Raw genomic sequence first — 18,321 nt, forward strand, 5'->3', positions numbered from 1 at the left:
CCCCAGGCCTGGGGCAAATGCTGACTGTGAGCAGCATTCCCTAGAAACAGGTTCCCAACACCCATGAAGACTCCACGATGCTCAGGCCCAAATCCCTCTCTTGGTTACCCTCTTTCTGTGCCTAACACAGGAGTCGGGTACCTCGTGTTAGACAACCGCGCTAAAACGCTGCAGAGGGCACAGGGACAGCTTTTTAAACTTAAATTTATTTTTATTTCCGCCCTCCCGCAGCCCCCGCGTCCCGCCCAGGCACCGTCTCCTCAGAGGCGCCAGCGGCGGCCATTTCGCGGCGCTCGCCCGGGCCCCTCCGCCGAGCAGCGGGACGCGCGGGGCGGGCGCCTCAGGGCGGCGGGAGGAAAAGGAAGGGAAGGGAGTGGAAAACGGCCCCTCCACCCCCGCGGGCGGTGCTTGCGCGGCCGCGCCGAAAGTTTGGGGCCACGTGGGGCGCGGAGTAGGGCCGCGGCCGGGGGCAGCGCTGCCCGCACTCGCTCTGGGAGCCCCGCCGCGTTCGGCCGACGCTTCCCCGACCCCCTTCCTCGTCATGGCCCCTGCCGAGGTCCTCAGCGGCAAGATAGTCTCCGCGTAGGTACCACGGCCCCGGCGGGCCCGAGAGCCCGCCTGCAGCCGAGCCCCGCGGGCTGGGGAGAGGGTGTCCCCGGGGATAGCGGTGCCGGGGGGGAAACGGGCAGCCCCGAGAGCCGGCGGAGCCCGCGCCGGCGCTGGGCAGGCCGCGAGCCCCGGGTGAGGGGCTCCAGGTGTTGGCTTCTGCGCTGGAAGTTACCGAGCAGCCTGGAGAGCAATAGTTTGCCTGAGGAAGTATTTAAAATGCAGACGTTGGAAGGATTTGTCCGACAAAGAGAAGTTCTTTCTTTAGCTTCCCGGTTTTTATTTGGTGGACAAGTCCTGAGTAGGTCAGCTGGTGCTGTGTATAGTATTTTGCTTATTTTTCCCAGTGCTTCTAAATGTGGGTTTGCTTTTATGTGTTGCTCACTCCAGCACATCAACCTCCAACTGACAGCAGAGCATTGCTAAAAGCTAGGTCAAAAATATTTGAAAACTAGGCCTAAAAGGATCTGACTATTCACGAGAAAAGGCTCTTCACATATATATATTTTTTTTAACAAGTAATTTTTGAGCAAGTTGCTAGAATGATGACTGGGGTTATTCGTTGTCGGTGTTGTAGTCAGGTCCATCAGACCCCCACGTTTCTGGGCAGTGTGGAGGCCAGAAGCGCTGTGTGACGGGTGTCTGGGGCTGGTCATGTGCAGTGATTTGTCTCCTGCATGTTTCCCATCTCCTGCATGGAAACTGCCCCTGAAGTGTGGCAGGCCCTTGCAAGCTGCACATTATTGCAACTTTGGACTGAGTAGAGGTCAAGAAAGGTATTGCGTTAGGTAGGATGAGTATGTTTTGTAGGTGTCTCAAGTATTCATCATAAAACTTCTGGCTTCCCTGGCAGTATGATATTTTAACACTTGTAGATACATTGGGGAGCTATTTCACTTCTGATGCTTATTTTCTGAATTACTTTAGCAACTTCAGAGTTTAGGATCTTTTTGACTGGTATGTGCTTTTAGTAGATGCACACAGGAGAAAGGAATATTTTTTTTCAGTGAAATTTTGAAGTGGTTAGTTCAAACATATCTTGGAGGCATCCAGTCTTGACCTGAAGACCATATAAAGTGTTATGTTTATGTCCTGTATAGCAAAACCATAGTTTGCTCCACAAAACTGGGCCGTAAGCGTATCTCTTTCTTCCAGGTCACCAGAGCATTAGTGAGCCAGAGATGCACACATGTGCACCAAGAGTCTGTCAGTAAAAAAAAAAAAAAAAAAAAAAAAAAAGACAGTGCGTGGTTTTTCTAGGAATTTTTAACTGAACTGTCTGTTTTATGAGAGGGGTATTCTTGATCTCATGGTCAAGTGTACAGTTTCTTCAGTAACTTACTTTGTAGAGTTTTTTTGCCTGATGCTTTATCCTTTAGCTAATAAAAGGGGCTGTTTGCAAGTCAGATTCACCTCATCTGTTAATGTTTGACTATCAGTTGTGTTCCAGCTGCAAATTTTTTTTTGCTTCTCTGTATGTTTTAAAGAAAAACTCATAAGTACTTTGAACTTTCTTCTCCAAAGAGATGTAAAAGAAGTTCCTAGTTCAGAGTGATGTCGGTTATGGGTGACAGGGGGCAATCAGGTAGATAGCGATATACTTGTTTTGATGAAACATATTTAAAGAGAGGGAAAAACTATGTATGTCTCTGAATATGATAGAGGAAAGCAGAGAGTGTACTTCCTTGCTCCCCTACAAATAAGCAAAAAATGTGAGGAGATAAGGCTACTTCCTACCCAGAAAGTCTGGAAAGGTTCAGAAAAGGTACAAAGGAACATGGTAATATTCTGTAGGGTTTTTGTTTACTTGCTTTATATATTAGTAATATATATAATTATATACTAATACTATTATAACTAATTGGTGTTAGTAAAATGTAGTTGCATGCAGTGCATGCAGCTGGCATATGTAGTGTGTATACAACTACATGGGGACAATATACAGGGCAGCAGACACAGCTGTGTGTAGGATTTTGATGTTAAAGTTGATTCTTCTTTTGCTAAGGCTGTTAGATACTAATACTGGAACAGTTGGTGAAACTGGAACAGGTTGCCAAGAGAGGTTGTGGAATCTCCTTCTCTGGAGATACTGGATACAGTCCTGTGCCATGTGCTCTAGGTGGCCCTGCCTGTGGGTTCGGACTAGATGATCTCTAAAGGTCTCTTCCAATCTTTACGATTCTGTGATTCTACGAAAGATACTGAGAGCTGCCTAGCTAGCTCTGAGTAGCTTTTTAGTAATTCAGCCCTAGATTTTGCTGCAGGTACAGTTTTCCTCATGGGCAAATGAGTTGCAAAAGATGAGTTATTGCATAACAGTACCCTTAAGTAATGGTTTAATCTGAATCAGAAGGACAGTTTTTTAAGTATACAGAATGTGGAAGGTTAGGGGAAATCAACAAGCAACTCAGGCTCAAACTTTAATTTTTTAATTGTTTCCTTGCAATGAAACTTCTCTGTTTTTGCATCTGAAGTGGATGCTCAGAGGAAGAGTAGCTCTTTCCTACAGCTACCTCTGCTGCAGCAAGCAGTATGTGCAATCATTTCCAGCAGCGTAACCCAGGTTTAGAAAACCCTGGCCTTGGCTTAACTTGGTGAATAGCACAAGGAATGGAGCAACAATCCTGGTATTAGTGGCTGATTTTTTGTGATGGCAGAGAACTGTGAACACTACAGCCAGCCCTTAGGGATAAGTCATTTAGTGCTTTGAGATTAAAGTACTGGTTGCAGTGATGATCAGACTAAATTTGTAATTGGAGGAGAGACAACCTTTTAGCCTTTTTGTGGAAAAAAAGGCTAGAAGAGTTTAGCTTTAGAAACTCAATCTAAGCTTAGTGTGAACTGAAAAATCTCACATGTCTGTGAGATCTGGTTTGCCAGATCCTACCTAGAAGGTTTCAGGCCTGCATCAAAGAAAAGGCACTGGCTTTAATAAGCTACTGTGAGCTCTATGGTCCATCACAGTCCCATGCTATTGAGCAGCCTCAAATATGAGCAAGAACCTGTTGTGTCAGGTGCTGTATAAACACAAAATAATAAGAAAAAAAAAAAAAAAGGATTTTGCTTTAAAGAGGTTACAGGCTTTAAAAAAAAAAAAAAAATCTCCTGCACAGCTGGGCCCCACTGTTGTGATCTTTGCACATCAGCACCAAGTTACATGGAAAGGAAGAATCCGTAGGGAAAAAGCATGTGTAAGGGACTGCCTGTTGAAAGAAGAAAATCTTACTACCAATCTTGGTCAACAAAGACCATTTAAGGTCTGAAGTACTGTTTGTAGCTGTGAAAATACGGCTTGAGTCCTTATCTGTTTATTTTACCTTTGTGATGGGTGCTAAAGTAGCCTTTTTGGGATGCAGTCCTGGTTGGTGTGGGTGTTGCAACATGGATGTCCACCATCAGCTGATGGTCTTGTAGCTTGTTTGGGGCAAACCATTTTGTGTAAGTGTTCAAGTCTCTGCTTTACAATAATTTTAAAGTCACACGGTTCTTTTTGTAGCCAGGCGCGTTTGAGAGGTTCTTTATATGCTGCCTGTCTTCTCCCTCTGTGTCACCGTTTCCTCAGGTCAGCTGTTTTGTAGTCTTTGCTGAACAAAGTGATGTAAATACCTCTAAAAAACAAAAGCATGTTTTCCCTAGCCTGAGTTGTGGCTGACACAGCCAAAAGAGTGCTTAAAACCCTGGGACCTGGAGGGGCTGTAGAAAGAAGTAGATACTTCTGCTGGGAGGTAGTGACTGTGCCAGGGCCGTGCAGGTTGTGCTACCTGAGTCATGCCAGCTGATTCCAGCTCTGTCATCTGAACAGTATCTTCCCTCAAATGGAAGATAAATTCAAATTTATTGAATACCAGCAGCAATCAGGTAGCTCTTCCCAAGGCATTTCCATTCCAGCGCCACTCAGTGCAGCAGGCTGCAAGGAGGAGTGGCCTTAGGAGCACAAGAGATGCCCACAACAGATGTCACTGGCTGTGTAGCAGGACGTGGTCTGGAGCCTAATGAGGAACTCGCTGTGCTCTCAAGCAGATTGTTCAGAGCTCGGAAGGCTGCAGGCTGCAGAGACCTGGTGGGCTGCAGAGGCCAAGGTGGGAAGCTGCAAAAGAAATGCCGGAACTACTCTGAAACCTTGGTGAAAGGTTGCGATGCAGCAGAGGAGGCCAAGCCCTCCTCTCCTGGAGCATCGTTGCCTCCTACAGAAACATTCGCTACTCATCTCTTTGACAGTGTTCACACAGACCCTGGACCTTGTTATCCGTGGGCAGGTCAGAAACAGGAGCCAGATGTGGTCTGCACTTTGGGCTGTGTGTGCCCCCACCCCAGGCAGCCACTGACACGGCTGCATGTGCAGGATCCTGCAGGAAAGGCAGCGGGATCTGCCTGCAGAGCTCCAGGGATGGGCCTGTAGCAGAGCTGGAGGATGCTGATGTGTCCTGGGCTAGGAAATTCACTTGATGAAGTGAAGTTCAGCTTGCTGCAGTTCAGGGAGAAAGAGGCCAACAGGTCCTTTAGTTTTGGAGCTGGCTTTTTCCTTGTTTCCTTGTATGCTCAGGGCTGTGTGCTGTCCTTAACCTGCATGGACCCTGGACCCTTGTTTGCAGTGTGAGCTTGTTTGTGGAATGGCCTGCGCCTGCACGAGGGGGCTTAGTGTCAGCGGGGAGGCTTTGGGAGGAACCGCCATGAGCAAAGAATTGCGCATTTTGTGTTTGAAAAATAAGTATTTCACATTGATAATTTACCAGTATAAATACTCAATCTTTGTGAAGACTTATAAGGCACAATCTAACCTTGCAAGCTGTATCAGTAAATAGTTGCTGACTTGTAAAAATTATTTGGTAATATATTCATAACTCTGCAAAGTTAAAATGAAGGGGTTTTTTTCACTGATTTTTTTTTTCCAAACCTCTTGTCTGAAGGGGTTTTCTTGTAGCCGAAGGTGGTCGTTGATTAACGCTAGGTGGCCATCTAACAAGTGATTTCTCTCTTGAAGGCTCTGAAAACAAATCATCACTGGCAGCAACACTTTTTCATGTGTTTGTTACCCTCTGGAGCTGAAGGGGAAATGAGCTGGTGCCTAATTACACAAAATGAGCAATATAATATGTGGGCAGCCATGGCTGCTGCGGGTAAAAGCGTATCATAGCCCTGCCTCATAGAGGAGCGAGGGCAAATTAGACCCTCAAGTCGGACTATTTCTCTTCCACAGTAAGCTGAATAAACAGTATAATAGCAAATAAGTCTGATTGTCAAGTCTTACAGAGGTGTTGGCCAGAGGAGACCTAGGAGCTATTTCTGAAGTAAGGTGAAGAACAACCTCTTCCATGGAAACCTCTTGTTAGGAGAAGAGGTTTGAGCATCTAGGCCAGAAGCAGATGCTTATACACGCTCTGAACCAGCAGTTCGGATGCAGCTGGGCTCTGACCACGTGCTGTGGGATGCAATGGGAGGGATGTGGGATTTGGGGTTGCAGGAGGCTGGTTAGTTCCCCAGAGAGGCAAGCGGGAACAGCCTCCAGGTGCTTCTGGCTGGGCCAGCTGCCACCATCCCCTGGGAACAGTGACGGTCCCCTGGGAACCATGTGTCTGGGGTGCAAAGAGCAGCCTTGGGTTCCCGCTTCCCTCTCGTCTTGCCTCTGGCATTTCTGATTTGGAGCTTATGGTTGCAGGATAGAGTTGGCTTGGCTCTCCTTGTCATCCTGCTTTTCTCCTGCATGACAGGAATTTCGGTGTCCCAGGTGGAATCAGCTGCTTCCTCTAGTCCAGTATCTTGCTGCATTTTTAACCAACTGGCAGCAGCAGCGTGTTCTGCAGTCTAGGAAGTCTGGTGGTTCTTAGGAAGTAGCAGGCTCTGTGGTTACTGTTTTGAGGGTAGGTGAGCACAAGGAGACCATCAATTCATTGATGAATCCTCTCGTGTTCTCATCTCAAAGTTATATTTTTAATAACTATCTTTACTGAAGGGTTAACCTGAGCTGTGTACAAGGTTTAGCTCAGTTTGATCACTGCTCCACTTCTCTCTCCCATTCTTCTGTTCGCATGGAAAAATCTTGGCTGTGTTTGGGGGCAGTCGGAGGGGGATGTTGTCTCCTCACATGCAGGACAAGTGCAGAGCAGACAGGAGGCAGCAGGGTGACTGTAGGACTGCAGCGCATCCTAGCAAGCTTAAGCTAAGCAGACGGAAATGGAAACAATTATTGGCCAAAAGTAGCAATTTTGCCATTGTAGATGCAGAACAGTATGTATAGCACCGTTGTGACCCATGCTTCTGGCAGACAGTTGGACTTGATTTGGTGTATACAGAAAGGTGATTCACCTCCAGGTACTGAGTTTCAGGTCCCAACAATTTCCATGTTGTGTTTTGTACATCGTTTTTCCCTTGTATCATGTGTAACTGCTAAGTGCGAAGCACAAAGTGAACTTTAAAAAAAGAAAGTAGTTTGCATGACACTTCCAGCATGTCTTAGTGAGTTGTGGGCATTCATCTGATTTGGAGATCTGAGACTTGTGTATTCAATGTATGAGCAATGTGCCCATATGTAGACTTTTTACCATTGTATGAGAATTCAGATCCTTGCCTAATTTCTACCTTGGTTTGTTTTTTATTTTTTTCTTCCTGCTTTGCAGACAAGTGAGAGAGAGACTAAAGCAACAAGTTGCTGAGATGAAGGAGAAATTCCCCGGATTCAGACCAGGACTTGCAATTCTACAGGTATTATGTTCTTTAATAACTATAGCTTATCTGTGTCATTTGGCAGTTGATCAGCTTCACTAAAACTGCTTTGCAAAATGGCAATGCTTTATAATGGACAAAAGTGCCGAGTTCCATCCCACGTGGAACTCAGCTCTGTGATGTCTTTTGTCAGTTACGGGGGCCTAGAAACATTCTTCCCTGCCCCCCCCCCTTTTTTTTTTTCCCTTTTTTTTCCCCTCCCCTCTGACATTTGGTATTCTCTGTTTAGACTGCTGTGTTTGTGAAATGATGAAAATTCTTGCCTAGGAACAGGAAGCAGTGCTAGCAGAGTCTATTCCAAGTCTTCGCGTTTATGTAAGCTCCAAAGTCTGTCAGCTCTGAGACATGTTGATACCAGAAATCTTAGAGTTGGGAGATTTATTAAGGGATTTGATCTGCTGTTATGTGAAAACATGGAGAAGAAAAACAAATAAAATAAAGAAAAGCCCTGGCCAAGAGGAGCACGAGTGCAGGGATGGAACAAAATCCTGTTGCTGAATCTGATGTCTGTCATATGTTTGATTAAATGCTAGCATCTATGTAGAAATGTTTGTGTGGGGAAAAAAACCCAAAAAGCAAAACTCTTGTCAGTGCAGGCTTTGGGCCTGTGTTTTTGACAGAATTAAGTGGATTTTTTTTCCTTTTAGCTGAGAAAAAATAGAAGCTCTTTGGTCAGCTGTTCAGATCAGAAGGTGACTAGCAATAGCAAGTGTCATATAGCAGGAAAAAAAAACTATATGGCCACAGAGAATTGATGGCTTGAAAGAGGCTGTTCACAGAAGTTCTGCGAAGAGGCTTCTGTTCTGTATTTACTACTTTGGACTCCTCAAGAACTCCTGGTGCCTGTCTGGTACTATGGATTCCAAAATACTATAGCGTATGAAGAAATCTCTTCCCGTCAGCCCCTTTGTGTAGGGAGGAAGAACCAGTGCGTGGTAAGTCACTCCTGCAGCTTGTAATTTGTGTGAGAACTAGGAATAGCTTCCAAGCATGAGGAAACTGGTTTCCCTTACCTGTGCTTACCAGGTTTTTCCCATTTCCTTATCATTTTCTTGTGGTTGCAAAGAGTATTATCTTTAGCAAAATATATCGGATGATTCAAGCAGTCTTTTGAAATGTGATATTGTAATTGCCCAATACTGCCAAAAACCACAGGCTTCAGTTCTACTTGCTGCTTTCTTTTGAAGCATTTTGTGTATCTGTGCATCACTTTGTTCTTGTTTCGTTTTTCTTACCTAGAAATTCAGAAGTTAGATAGCTATCAAAGAGGCCCAGCTTTTCTGAAAACCTTAATCAGATAATTGGATGATATAAGCACCTGCTGATCATGTTAATTAAGCGGTCATTTAAACCTCTCAGAAGAGAAGACAAGTAGGCTGTTTTTCTGCTCTGGAGAGCTCTGTGTTTTCAAGGTTTTTGAACAGCTGTGAATGCTGTTTATTTAGAAAACCAGACAGCCTTTCTTTAGAAGCCTTTTACTTGAAAGGACCCTTTCCTGCTAGCTAGAGTGTCTGTAGCCTGTATCAGCGTGTCTTACAGTTATTCAGGAATACCTCTGTCTCCTTGGTATAGCTCAGGCAAAGGAAGCCAAGTGTTAAACTCATTCCAGCCCTTGACTGGGTCTCTGCTCTGTGGTGTGACTCACTGTCTTTCTCAACCTTAGGTTGGAAATCGGGATGATTCGAACCTCTACATTAATATGAAGCTGAAAGCTGCTGCTGAGGTAATACCCAAACTCTTTAACCCTCTTATGGCTGGTCAAGAGCAAAAATGGGAAAAAATCATGGGAATCAAATAGCTTTAAGTTCTGCCTGTGTTGACAAAACCAGTGCTGGCTTGAGTTCTTTGTTATAAGGAAAAAGTCTAGATGTGTAACCTGAGACTTGGCCATGTCTTCTGTTCCAGTAAACAATAATGTGGATGGTGCAATGTTTGGTATAACAAACTCTTAAATTCCATGTGCCTGAAGTGCTGCTATTTTGTCTACCCTGAGCCATGGCCATGCACTTATCTTCCCTCTGAGCCTTGTTGATGTGCACCTGCAGTTGCCTTGCATCGAGAACTGAATGGTACCCTGTGCCCTATAGCAGAACTGAAAATGTGGATGAGTTCTTGTTTCCCTAGGGAACAACTGGTATCTCCTCTATTGGCCTTTGAGACCAATATCCTGCCCAGCCGACAGGATGATCTTCATGCTGGAAACCCAATTGGACAGTAGAGATACAGACCAGTCTATCTAGGCAAAGCACTAATCGTTCATCTTCTTTCACTGATAGTATTTTCAAGTAATAGAGCTATAGGAAATGGAGATAGAACTGGGAAATATGAGAGAATGTACCTTAGAGTGGGCTGGAATAAGAGAATGTCTAGATCAATCTTTCCTGCCAGTTCAGAAACCGGTAACTTGTGAATATTCTCATTTGCAGATTGGGATCAGTGCCAATCACATAAAACTGCCAAACACAGCAACAGAAGCTGAGGTAAATGACATAGTAATGAAGAATAATTTTTGGTTTTGAGCTAAAAAGGTGAACTTTCTTTGCCCTCTGATTTTATATAAAGATTTCTTTTCCTAAAATACTAACTAACAAGAAAAAACTATAACTTCTTAAAAAAAGGAGGGGAGGCAGGTAATTTATACTCTTGGGTAAAGGACACAAAATACCCTGAATATGTGTTTTCATTGAGAGGACTGTGCTTTTTTTTTTTTTTTTTTTTTTTTTTTTCCTCCCTTGTCTCGGTCTTGTTTTAGTTTGTTGCTTTGTTGGTCATCAGACTGTTGGCCTTCCCTTGCTGTAGGTCCTCAAATGCATTACCTCATTGAATGGAGACCCTGCTGTTCATGGCTTTATAGTGCAGCTGCCACTTGACTCTGATAAACCCATCAACACAGAGAAAATAACCAATGCTGTTGCACCTGAGAAGGATGTAGATGGGTAAGCTGAATTCACCATCAGAGAGCATGCCAGCTGAATGACTTTTTTTTCTTTTGAATTACCTTTGAGTTCTGTGGGTTTTTTGTGTGTGTGTTTGTTTTTTTAATTAGCATAAACACTGGTATTTTGAAAGCTATGAGATCATGAGCCTGGGAATCTTAATTGTCTATTTTTCTTTTCTTTTTCTTTTAAAATACAGCTTAAGTAGCATCAATGCTGGGAAACTCTCCAGAGGGGACCTTGGAGACTGCTTTATTCCCTGTACACCAAAAGGATGCATGGAACTAATCAGGCAGACAGGTAAGGATGTTTTCATTATTCGTGAGCATGCCAGTCTTCAGTAAAAAGTTGTGCACGTTGCAGGATATGTTGATGCCTTTGTGGCGTGGTAGCTTTTGCTGAGATGTCCCATTTCACCTTTGCCATTCTAGACAGGAAAAAAAAAAGCTGTTTTTAAAGCTGTCTTTCCTTCCTTCCTCCCAACTCTTAAGCTCCTTATCACACACAGCCCAGCAGAAAAAATAATATCATGAGGTAACAGAGCCAAATTTCAACTGACAAAAAGTTCCAGACCCATTTGAATTTGTTTATACAGGGATGTTACTGGCCTATTTTTACTTTAATCGTACTGATGTCTTTCTGTGGCACAGGTGTCCAGGTTGCAGGGAAGAGAGCCGTAGTGGTTGGCCGCAGCAAGATTGTTGGTGCTCCCATGCACGACCTGCTGCTCTGGAATCACGCGACAGTGACCACTTGCCATTCAAAGACCTCAACGCTGGCTGAGGAGGTAAGGACAGGATGGATGCGTTAAGCTACAGTTTTGGCTGCTGCAAAGCTTGTTGGTGCCCTGCGTTGTCTAAGCAGCTGGAGCTGGGCTGGTTTTCAGGTGAAGCGGTTCTCCAGGCCTCCAGGTTCATTGCATGGTTGTATGAGTGCTTGTACTGGAGAATGGTTAATGCTGGGTTGAAGTGAGACTTGTTCTGTGTGCTGACTCAGACTTCAATTAGTTAAGCACTGAAGGTGGGATGTGTGAGTGCAGCACGCTCTAAAGCACCAGCACTAAAACCAAAAGTGGTCTGTACTATAGGAACTCCTACATCCGTGCAAAAGAAAAAGCTTGCTTGCGAGCTATATTTAAATTTTTACTTGTCCTCAATTTTTACGACTGTTTGGTATATGTGGCTGTATCTTATTGGCAGGGAGGGTTACTTAGAAGGTGGTAACTATATATAATTACTTCTGTTTTCTGTGGGCAGGTGCTGAGTGTTTAATCATTCCTTCTTAATCTCCAGTAGTGGCCTGTAAAATATTACATTCCTTCCCTCCCCCCCGAAAAATAAAAGGCCAGGTGTTCTTTTGTTTTAGTGACTGGGAAATGCTGGACCAAATGGTCTTTTCTCCAAATTCCCTTCAGAACTTTCCTTCATATTTTCTATACCTGGAAGTTTGTACCATTTTATTCTTTAGCAGTGAGAATGACAGAAATAGCATGTGTTCCTGTGTTGCCACCTACTTGGATTTTGTTGAGCAATCTAAACCGCCAGGCTCAGTAGGCAAGTACTTAAAGCTGGAAAGGGGGTAGGTGTATTTGAATATAACTCATAAGGCAGATCAGAAAGGCTGCAAAGCTTCACGCAGCAGACTTGCTGTTCAATCAGGCTTTCATTAAGTTGATTAACAGTTGAAGTGCTAATTCCTAACAAAATCCTAGGAGTAACACATCTCCATTTATGTAGATCAAAGGAGGAAAAAATGTGTTAGCAGCTTCCTAAACAAACATAAATGAAGCAGTGCAAGAAGTGACAATGATCTTCAGTCTGAGTTTCTAATAGTGGCTTCATAGCCAGATCTGCCAAACTTACTGAGGACTATCTAAACAGATATTGCTGCTGAATTAAAATTTCCTTTCCTCGGAGCTGCATGTTTCACAATCCTGGACATAAAAAACACAAGCCAGCGCAGCTGCAAGTGAAGCAGAGCTTAGAGTTCTATGTAGAGGTTGTTCTTGGCTGCTATCTGAGCGCTGAGTGTATTTCTGGTACTGAAAACACACAGGGAGGATGGAAGGGAGGAAGATTAGAATATGCAGAGCACTCAGTTTTGTCTGAAGTAGTGTGCACAATCCACTTAAGAATTGTGGGGAGCTCAGAAGAGATTCTGAAGTGCTAACTAGCAACAGCTGAGGCTAGGATGCAGTTTCTGGCTGTGGGACCTTGTCCTTGCCAAGGAACTGCTAAGCTACTTTTAATTGCTGACAATGTCCCTTCACCAGTGACAATTAGAGAGCCCACAGTTTCACTGCAATTTAAGCTGGTTTGAGCTGCTGCTGGAGCAGTGCTGCTTTTCTCCACTGACAGTTATTTATTTGGCTTTTCCTATAGGTTGCTAAAGCTGATATCCTCGTGGTTGCAGCTGGTAAGGCTGAAATGGTAAAAGGTGAATGGATCAAACCTGGTGCAGTTGTAATTGACTGTGGAATCAACCATGTGCCAGGTGCGTGGGTAACATATGAAGAGTGGGGTTTTGTTTATTTGTATATAAATGCAGTTGCTAAGTAAGCACATGGATACTGTTTCCTTGGTGTTTCTTCAACATTAGACTTTTTTCTTTTAAGTCTTTGTTTTAGGTAATAACAGCAACCCCTGAAGATCCCATAATATGAAATAATAGTAATTAAAAAGAAGTGTTTGAATTACTGTTCTGAAGCGGATTGCAGCAGTTTTGTTTCTGCCTTCAATGTGGCTGATGATCTGTAGGACAAAGAGGAGGCCTATGAAATATTACAACAAAACATCCATAAATAATTTAGCACAACTACACAGTGAAGTCCTGCTGCTGTTGTCACTTGTAGGTAGGGAGTTTGGCTGTCATTCGTTTGCACAGTTAGATGTGATTATGCGTTTCAGACAGAAAGTAGCTGTGGATTTGGAGAACCACAGTTTTAACTTCTCAGGCCTGAATGGCCGTTCTCTTGGAATAAAACAGCTTCTGCAAGAGTATTGGTGACAGTGGCTCTGGCTTAGAACAGTGTTTGAACATAATGGATTTTGGGGTAGGATTTCACTTAGCTACTTTTTCCTTGTGGAGGAGGAGGAGACGTTCTGTCAATTTCTGTTTTCACCTCATTTTAAATCCAAATTACAGATACTGAATGATATGGAAAATTAGTCACCATCCAACTATCTCTGCTACGCCCACAAGGCTTTTTAAAGGTAGTTTTCATAATTAATCAGTCATTTTGTTGCCATTATTTAATGGAATATAAAGAATTTTCTCTTGTACTGTGCAGCAATCTTGTTCTTCAAAGATGACATTTGAGTTGCATTTAAAAACATTAGTCCTCTGCTTAATTAAAATTAAAAGAAGTCATCTGCTGTTGCTGTTTGTATTTGTACCATCCTACCCAAACTTAGGCAACTTGCCAAAAACCACAGGGCTACCTCTGATTTGCACAAAGCATAGTGGAACAGAGCCTCCTTCACTAACATGTTGCAAATAAAACTATCACTGAGTTTCTGCTATATGATGGTGTGGCTCCTATTTCGGGCCCGATGTGACCTGCAGCTCTGAGAACACGTCCCTGTTTTCTTGCAGTTCTACTGCCTCAAGCAGTGCTCTAGCATTTGAGCTGCTTTTGTTGGTAGCCCGGGCAATGCTGCACGGCAGCAAGACTGAGATTCAGATTTGGTCAGATTTTTAAAATGTTGGATGCCACTGACTTTTCTGTCGTTTTCTGACGCTGCTTAATTTGTCTAATCCCTTCTTTCCAACTGGTAGGCTGCAAGAGTTTTTAGTGGTATCTTTTGGAAAGCCAGAATTTGGGGAATTTAAAATGACCCAAGTTTGCCAGCTTCTCCAGCTGCAGTGCTATGTAGAAAATAATATTACCACTTGCAGTGTCTGGGCTTTGAATCCTGGAGGGGAATAGCACCTTTGCCTTAGAGCTTGCCAGAGCTGAGGCTGTGGAGATGTGATTTGCAGTAGGTGGACAAGGAGGTTTCTGAATGTGCCTGTCTTTATAACAGGAGACCTTATAGATGTGATTGTGCTGGTGATCTGATTTGTCATGTCCATGCAAAGTAGCCTCATGCAGACTTGCAAAGTTGCAGATAGAAAAGTTATAGCTACATAGCCCCAGCGAGTGCTGCCGTTGTGCTTTTGAATGCAGTTTGGGCTTTGTGTATGTGTTTATTACAGCTGAACGGAACTTTTTCCCCACTCTCTGGGTGGAGAGGGGGAAAGATCTTTTGAAACATTAAACCTAGAGCAGACAAGTGTGTCATGGTCCCTTTCCAGACGGGATTGTATTTGTTTTTCTCTACCTACTACTGTTATTGTAAGGCTTGGGCTAGTCCAGCAGATGTCCTGGATGCTGTATTCCAGGCCTGTAGGAATAGCTCTGCTGTAGGAAATGGTGCAACCAGAAGCTGTTCCCAGAAGTGGCAGTCTCCAAAGTGCTCATCTGTGCTTTCTGTGATAAAGCAATAAAACTGAGAATCACCTGATGCCATGGGACTGTGTAGCCCTAGCCAGCAAGGAATGTTGACCCTTGGGGTGTGAGAGCAGCAGAAGAGAATCAGCCTCTGTGGATCTTTCATGTGATGGGAACGGCAGATGAACTAGAAAGACGTCGTGGAAAGCCTTGACCAGATGCTCTACTTAGATCTCCGTGTAATGGGAATCAAGTTGGCATTGTGGACCTGTAAAATCAAATTGTATTTACTTCCTCTGAAATACCATTCCTGTTGATGTCCAGAAAAAACAGCAGCTTGTTTTCTCCACCTGCAAGCAGGTGGCTTCATGTTTTGCAAGTGAGGGTCATATGTAGTCTTGAACCCTTGAAATCACATGTCCTCCAGAAACATGTTACAGCTACACATACACAGGAGGAAAATAATTGAAACAAGTTTAGTTGCAAACCATTTCCAGCCCTTGCCTTGCCAGACTGCGCTGAGTCACTAGCCTAAGTGCAGCTTCTGGATCTGTAGAGCCATCTCCTGTGCAGCCATCTCTGGAGGTAGGAGGTAATTGTACATGTGTGTCCCATGTGTACAGGCAGCTCCTCTCTTTGGTCTCAAAGCCCCTGGGTGCTCCAGCCTGTATGTTCTAGCTGGCTAGAGAACCTCCTGCTCAAAGGAAGACTCCCAGGGACTGGGGACAGTTGTAGTGTTGCCACTGCTGGGTAACTAGTTTGTTTTTAAAAGAACAAGAGAATGTGTATTAAGGAGGTGAAATTATGGAGATAGAAAGACAGAAATGTGATGTGAATGTGAGACCTTTTTTTTTTTTTTTTTTTTTTTTTTTTGAAAGAAGCAATTGAATTGCTGCAAGTTTCTCTAGGCAGTGCTTGGCCTGTGGAAGCAGAGACATGGATTTTTTTTTTTTTAATTTACTTATGCATTTGGCTTGTGCTTATTGCTGTAGTTTGTTTGGAGTGCCTAATACAATGTTTGTTTTCTTCATTCTGGGGACTGGAGTCTTCCTGGCTGGGGCAATTGGTAAGCTTGCTTGATGTCCTCGGAAGAAAATATAATTACATTATTGTTTCTTTTGCATCCTTAATTAAAGTGCTCCCTGGGTTGGGAGGCCAGATTGCTCTGCAGTTCAGGCAGCAAAGCTGACAGTTGCTGTAGAAACACTCCTTAGCGGCTGTGATGTTGTTCAAGCTTTGAACTCTGGAGGAAAAAAAAAACTGCATTGCTTAAAACACAAGTGCAGCAAAACATCCAAACTGCTCCTTGTCAGTAACAACGCGCCTAAAAACTGATGCAGGTGGGAGCTGCTTTGTTTGCTCTTCAGTTTTCCTGTAATCAGCTGTTCTGGGAGTTTGTTTTATCCTCCCTCTCAGCAAATGTATGTTAAGATTATTGATTATGTTGCATTCAAGTATACACCTACAGTATGCACTATAATATTGCAGTGCAGCAACATTAAAATCGATCTTCAGTCTTTTCTCACACCACTTAAGAAGTTCCCCGAAGTCATCATAAACAAAATAAGCATCCTCTACTCTACAAGAGGAACTTAGATTGGCTTTTTTATGTCGTGTCTCAAATCGGTGAGTTTCTTAAGTGACAGTACCAGTTGACAGATGAATTTTTTTCTTTAGCTTCTTGCAGCTGAGCTTTCCTGCTCAACAGTGAGTAGGTGACCACTGGGGAAAAAAAAGTGCTGTATCTGCTTCTGACTTGTTTGTGTAGCTTAGCAGGGGATGGCATTTTTTTTGTTAGAGAGGAAAGAGGTTACTCTGCTGGAGCGCTTTCAAGCTGCCTGTGAGATCTGTTTTGACAAGAGGCTCTCATCTCTGGGTGCTGCAGTGTTTTCTGGTGCATCATTGGGAAGGTAGCGAGCGACTAAAAAGCACAGCACAATCTGTCTTCCCTTTCTGTAAAGGCATGGGATTTTATTCAACAATAAGGCCTCGATTTCCTCAAGAATGGAAGAAGAAATGCAAATCTATGTGGTTTGGGACAAGCAAACTGTTCACTCTCACATCTCCTAAACCTTTGGTTCATATTGCTTTCAGGCTGGAAGCTGTACTGTCTCTTCGGAGCAGTACAGCAGGAGCTGAGAGGATGGTTCAGCTGACATCTCTACTGTATGTCCCATTTGCTTTTTACACCTCAGCAGATCCAACACTTGGGCTGTGGTTTTTGTCCTGCTGCTGCCAGAAGCTGCATTTATTTTGGCATCGTCTTCAAACTACCCTATGTGCCACATGCCACTGAGAAAGTACCTGCATCCTTTGTAACCTCCTGGAGACTCAGCTCTGGTGTGGTTACTCCAACAGAGGCAACGGCTTGTGATCACTCAGTGCTGCCTTCCCTGTTGTTTTGATGAAATGTGACCTGTATAGCTTTTTTTTTTTTTTTTTTTTTTTTTTTTTTTTTTGCTTATGTTCCCAGACAGCACAAAGGCCAGTGGGAAGAGAGTTGTAGGAGATGTGGCATACAGTACAGCAAAGGAAAAAGCTTCTTACATCACCCCTGTCCCTGGTGGCGTCGGGCCTATGACTGTAGCCATGTTAATGCAGGTATGTGAAGAGCTGTCTACAAGGTGGTGGGATAAAGGAGAGATAACAGTATAAGCCATCTGCCTCCTTTTCTCTGCTAGCACAGAATGCAATAATAATAAAACAGTGCAGCAGAAGTGTGTGGTTTTTTGTTTGTTTGTTTTAAAGAAAAAATGCAAGTAAAAAATCAGTCTGGATTTTTAGTAGTGGCTTTAACCAAAACATCTTGCGTTAATCCCAAACTGAGCTATAGGGGAGGGGAAATCCATTCTGAGCTCCTGCATTGTGGTTTGTACAACAGTGATTGCCATAGTGTATTCTCATGTTCGTTTTAGAGCACAGTGGAGAGTGCGCAACGGTTTCTGGAGAAGTTCCAGCCTGGAAAATGGAACATCCAGTATAACCAGCTTACTCTAAAGATGCCTGTTCCCAGGTAATGCTTTCAGTTTACTTAGCACCTTGACATAGGAGCTGTGGATGTAAAGCCCTCAAGGAACAATTCGAAGTATGCAAAGGGAGCATGAAAGATGTCTACAGAAATGTGTTCTTTTTTATTTTAAAAAATCTGCTTTGAACAAGCATCTATTCTAATGCAACCTGTGTTGGTGGGATTGATTCATTTAGCTAGGAGAGGCCGAGATTCCCATCAAAATCACAGATGGGTCTTTGTGGGTTGTGCCTGCCTGAGATAGAAAATTTGTGAGAAATCTGTGTTTTATCATTGACCTGCTGTCTTTCTTTAAGTGATATTGAAGTATCGCGATCTTGCATACCCAAGCCCATTGATCAAGTTGCAAAAGAAATTGGCCTGCTCCCGGACGAGGTGGAGCTCTATGGACAAACTAAAGCCAAGGTTCAACTGTCGGCTCTCCGGCGGCTGCAGGACCAGCCAGACGGCAAATACGTTGTTGTTACTGGGTAGGTGCTTCCCTCACTGAGGGGACATTGTGTACGTGGTGTCATGGTGAAAAGAAATCCTGTCAACAGGGCTTGTCACTTCATTGCCCTTTGGTAAGGTGGTTATGTGAGACACACTAGGCTTTAACA

General features: G+C 43.7%; 1 protein-coding gene across 1 annotated transcript in view; it reads left to right on the plus strand.

Annotated features, from left to right (window-relative positions):
• The first annotated feature begins 453 nt into the window (after positions 1-453).
• The window catches only part of MTHFD1 (methylenetetrahydrofolate dehydrogenase, cyclohydrolase and formyltetrahydrofolate synthetase 1), a 39,372-nt gene continuing 21,504 nt past the window's right edge, over positions 454-18,321 (plus strand). Inside the window, exons 1-11 of the mRNA XM_088539495.1 lie at positions 454-582; positions 7,221-7,305; positions 8,990-9,049; positions 9,753-9,806; positions 10,126-10,262; positions 10,462-10,562; positions 10,913-11,049; positions 12,644-12,755; positions 17,168-17,295; positions 17,610-17,707; positions 18,019-18,192. Coding sequence (XP_088395621.1) covers positions 542-582; positions 7,221-7,305; positions 8,990-9,049; positions 9,753-9,806; positions 10,126-10,262; positions 10,462-10,562; positions 10,913-11,049; positions 12,644-12,755; positions 17,168-17,295; positions 17,610-17,707; positions 18,019-18,192 — 1,127 coding nt within the window. The 5' untranslated portion in view covers positions 454-541. The remainder of the gene's footprint in view (positions 583-7,220; positions 7,306-8,989; positions 9,050-9,752; positions 9,807-10,125; positions 10,263-10,461; positions 10,563-10,912; positions 11,050-12,643; positions 12,756-17,167; positions 17,296-17,609; positions 17,708-18,018; positions 18,193-18,321) is intronic.

The sequence above is a fragment of the Tinamus guttatus genome, unplaced genomic scaffold (genome assembly GCF_059628265.1).
Source record: "Tinamus guttatus ecotype Peru unplaced genomic scaffold, ASM5962826v1 Tinamus_guttatus_pri_ptg000048l, whole genome shotgun sequence".
Taxonomy (NCBI): domain Eukaryota; kingdom Metazoa; phylum Chordata; class Aves; order Tinamiformes; family Tinamidae; genus Tinamus; species Tinamus guttatus.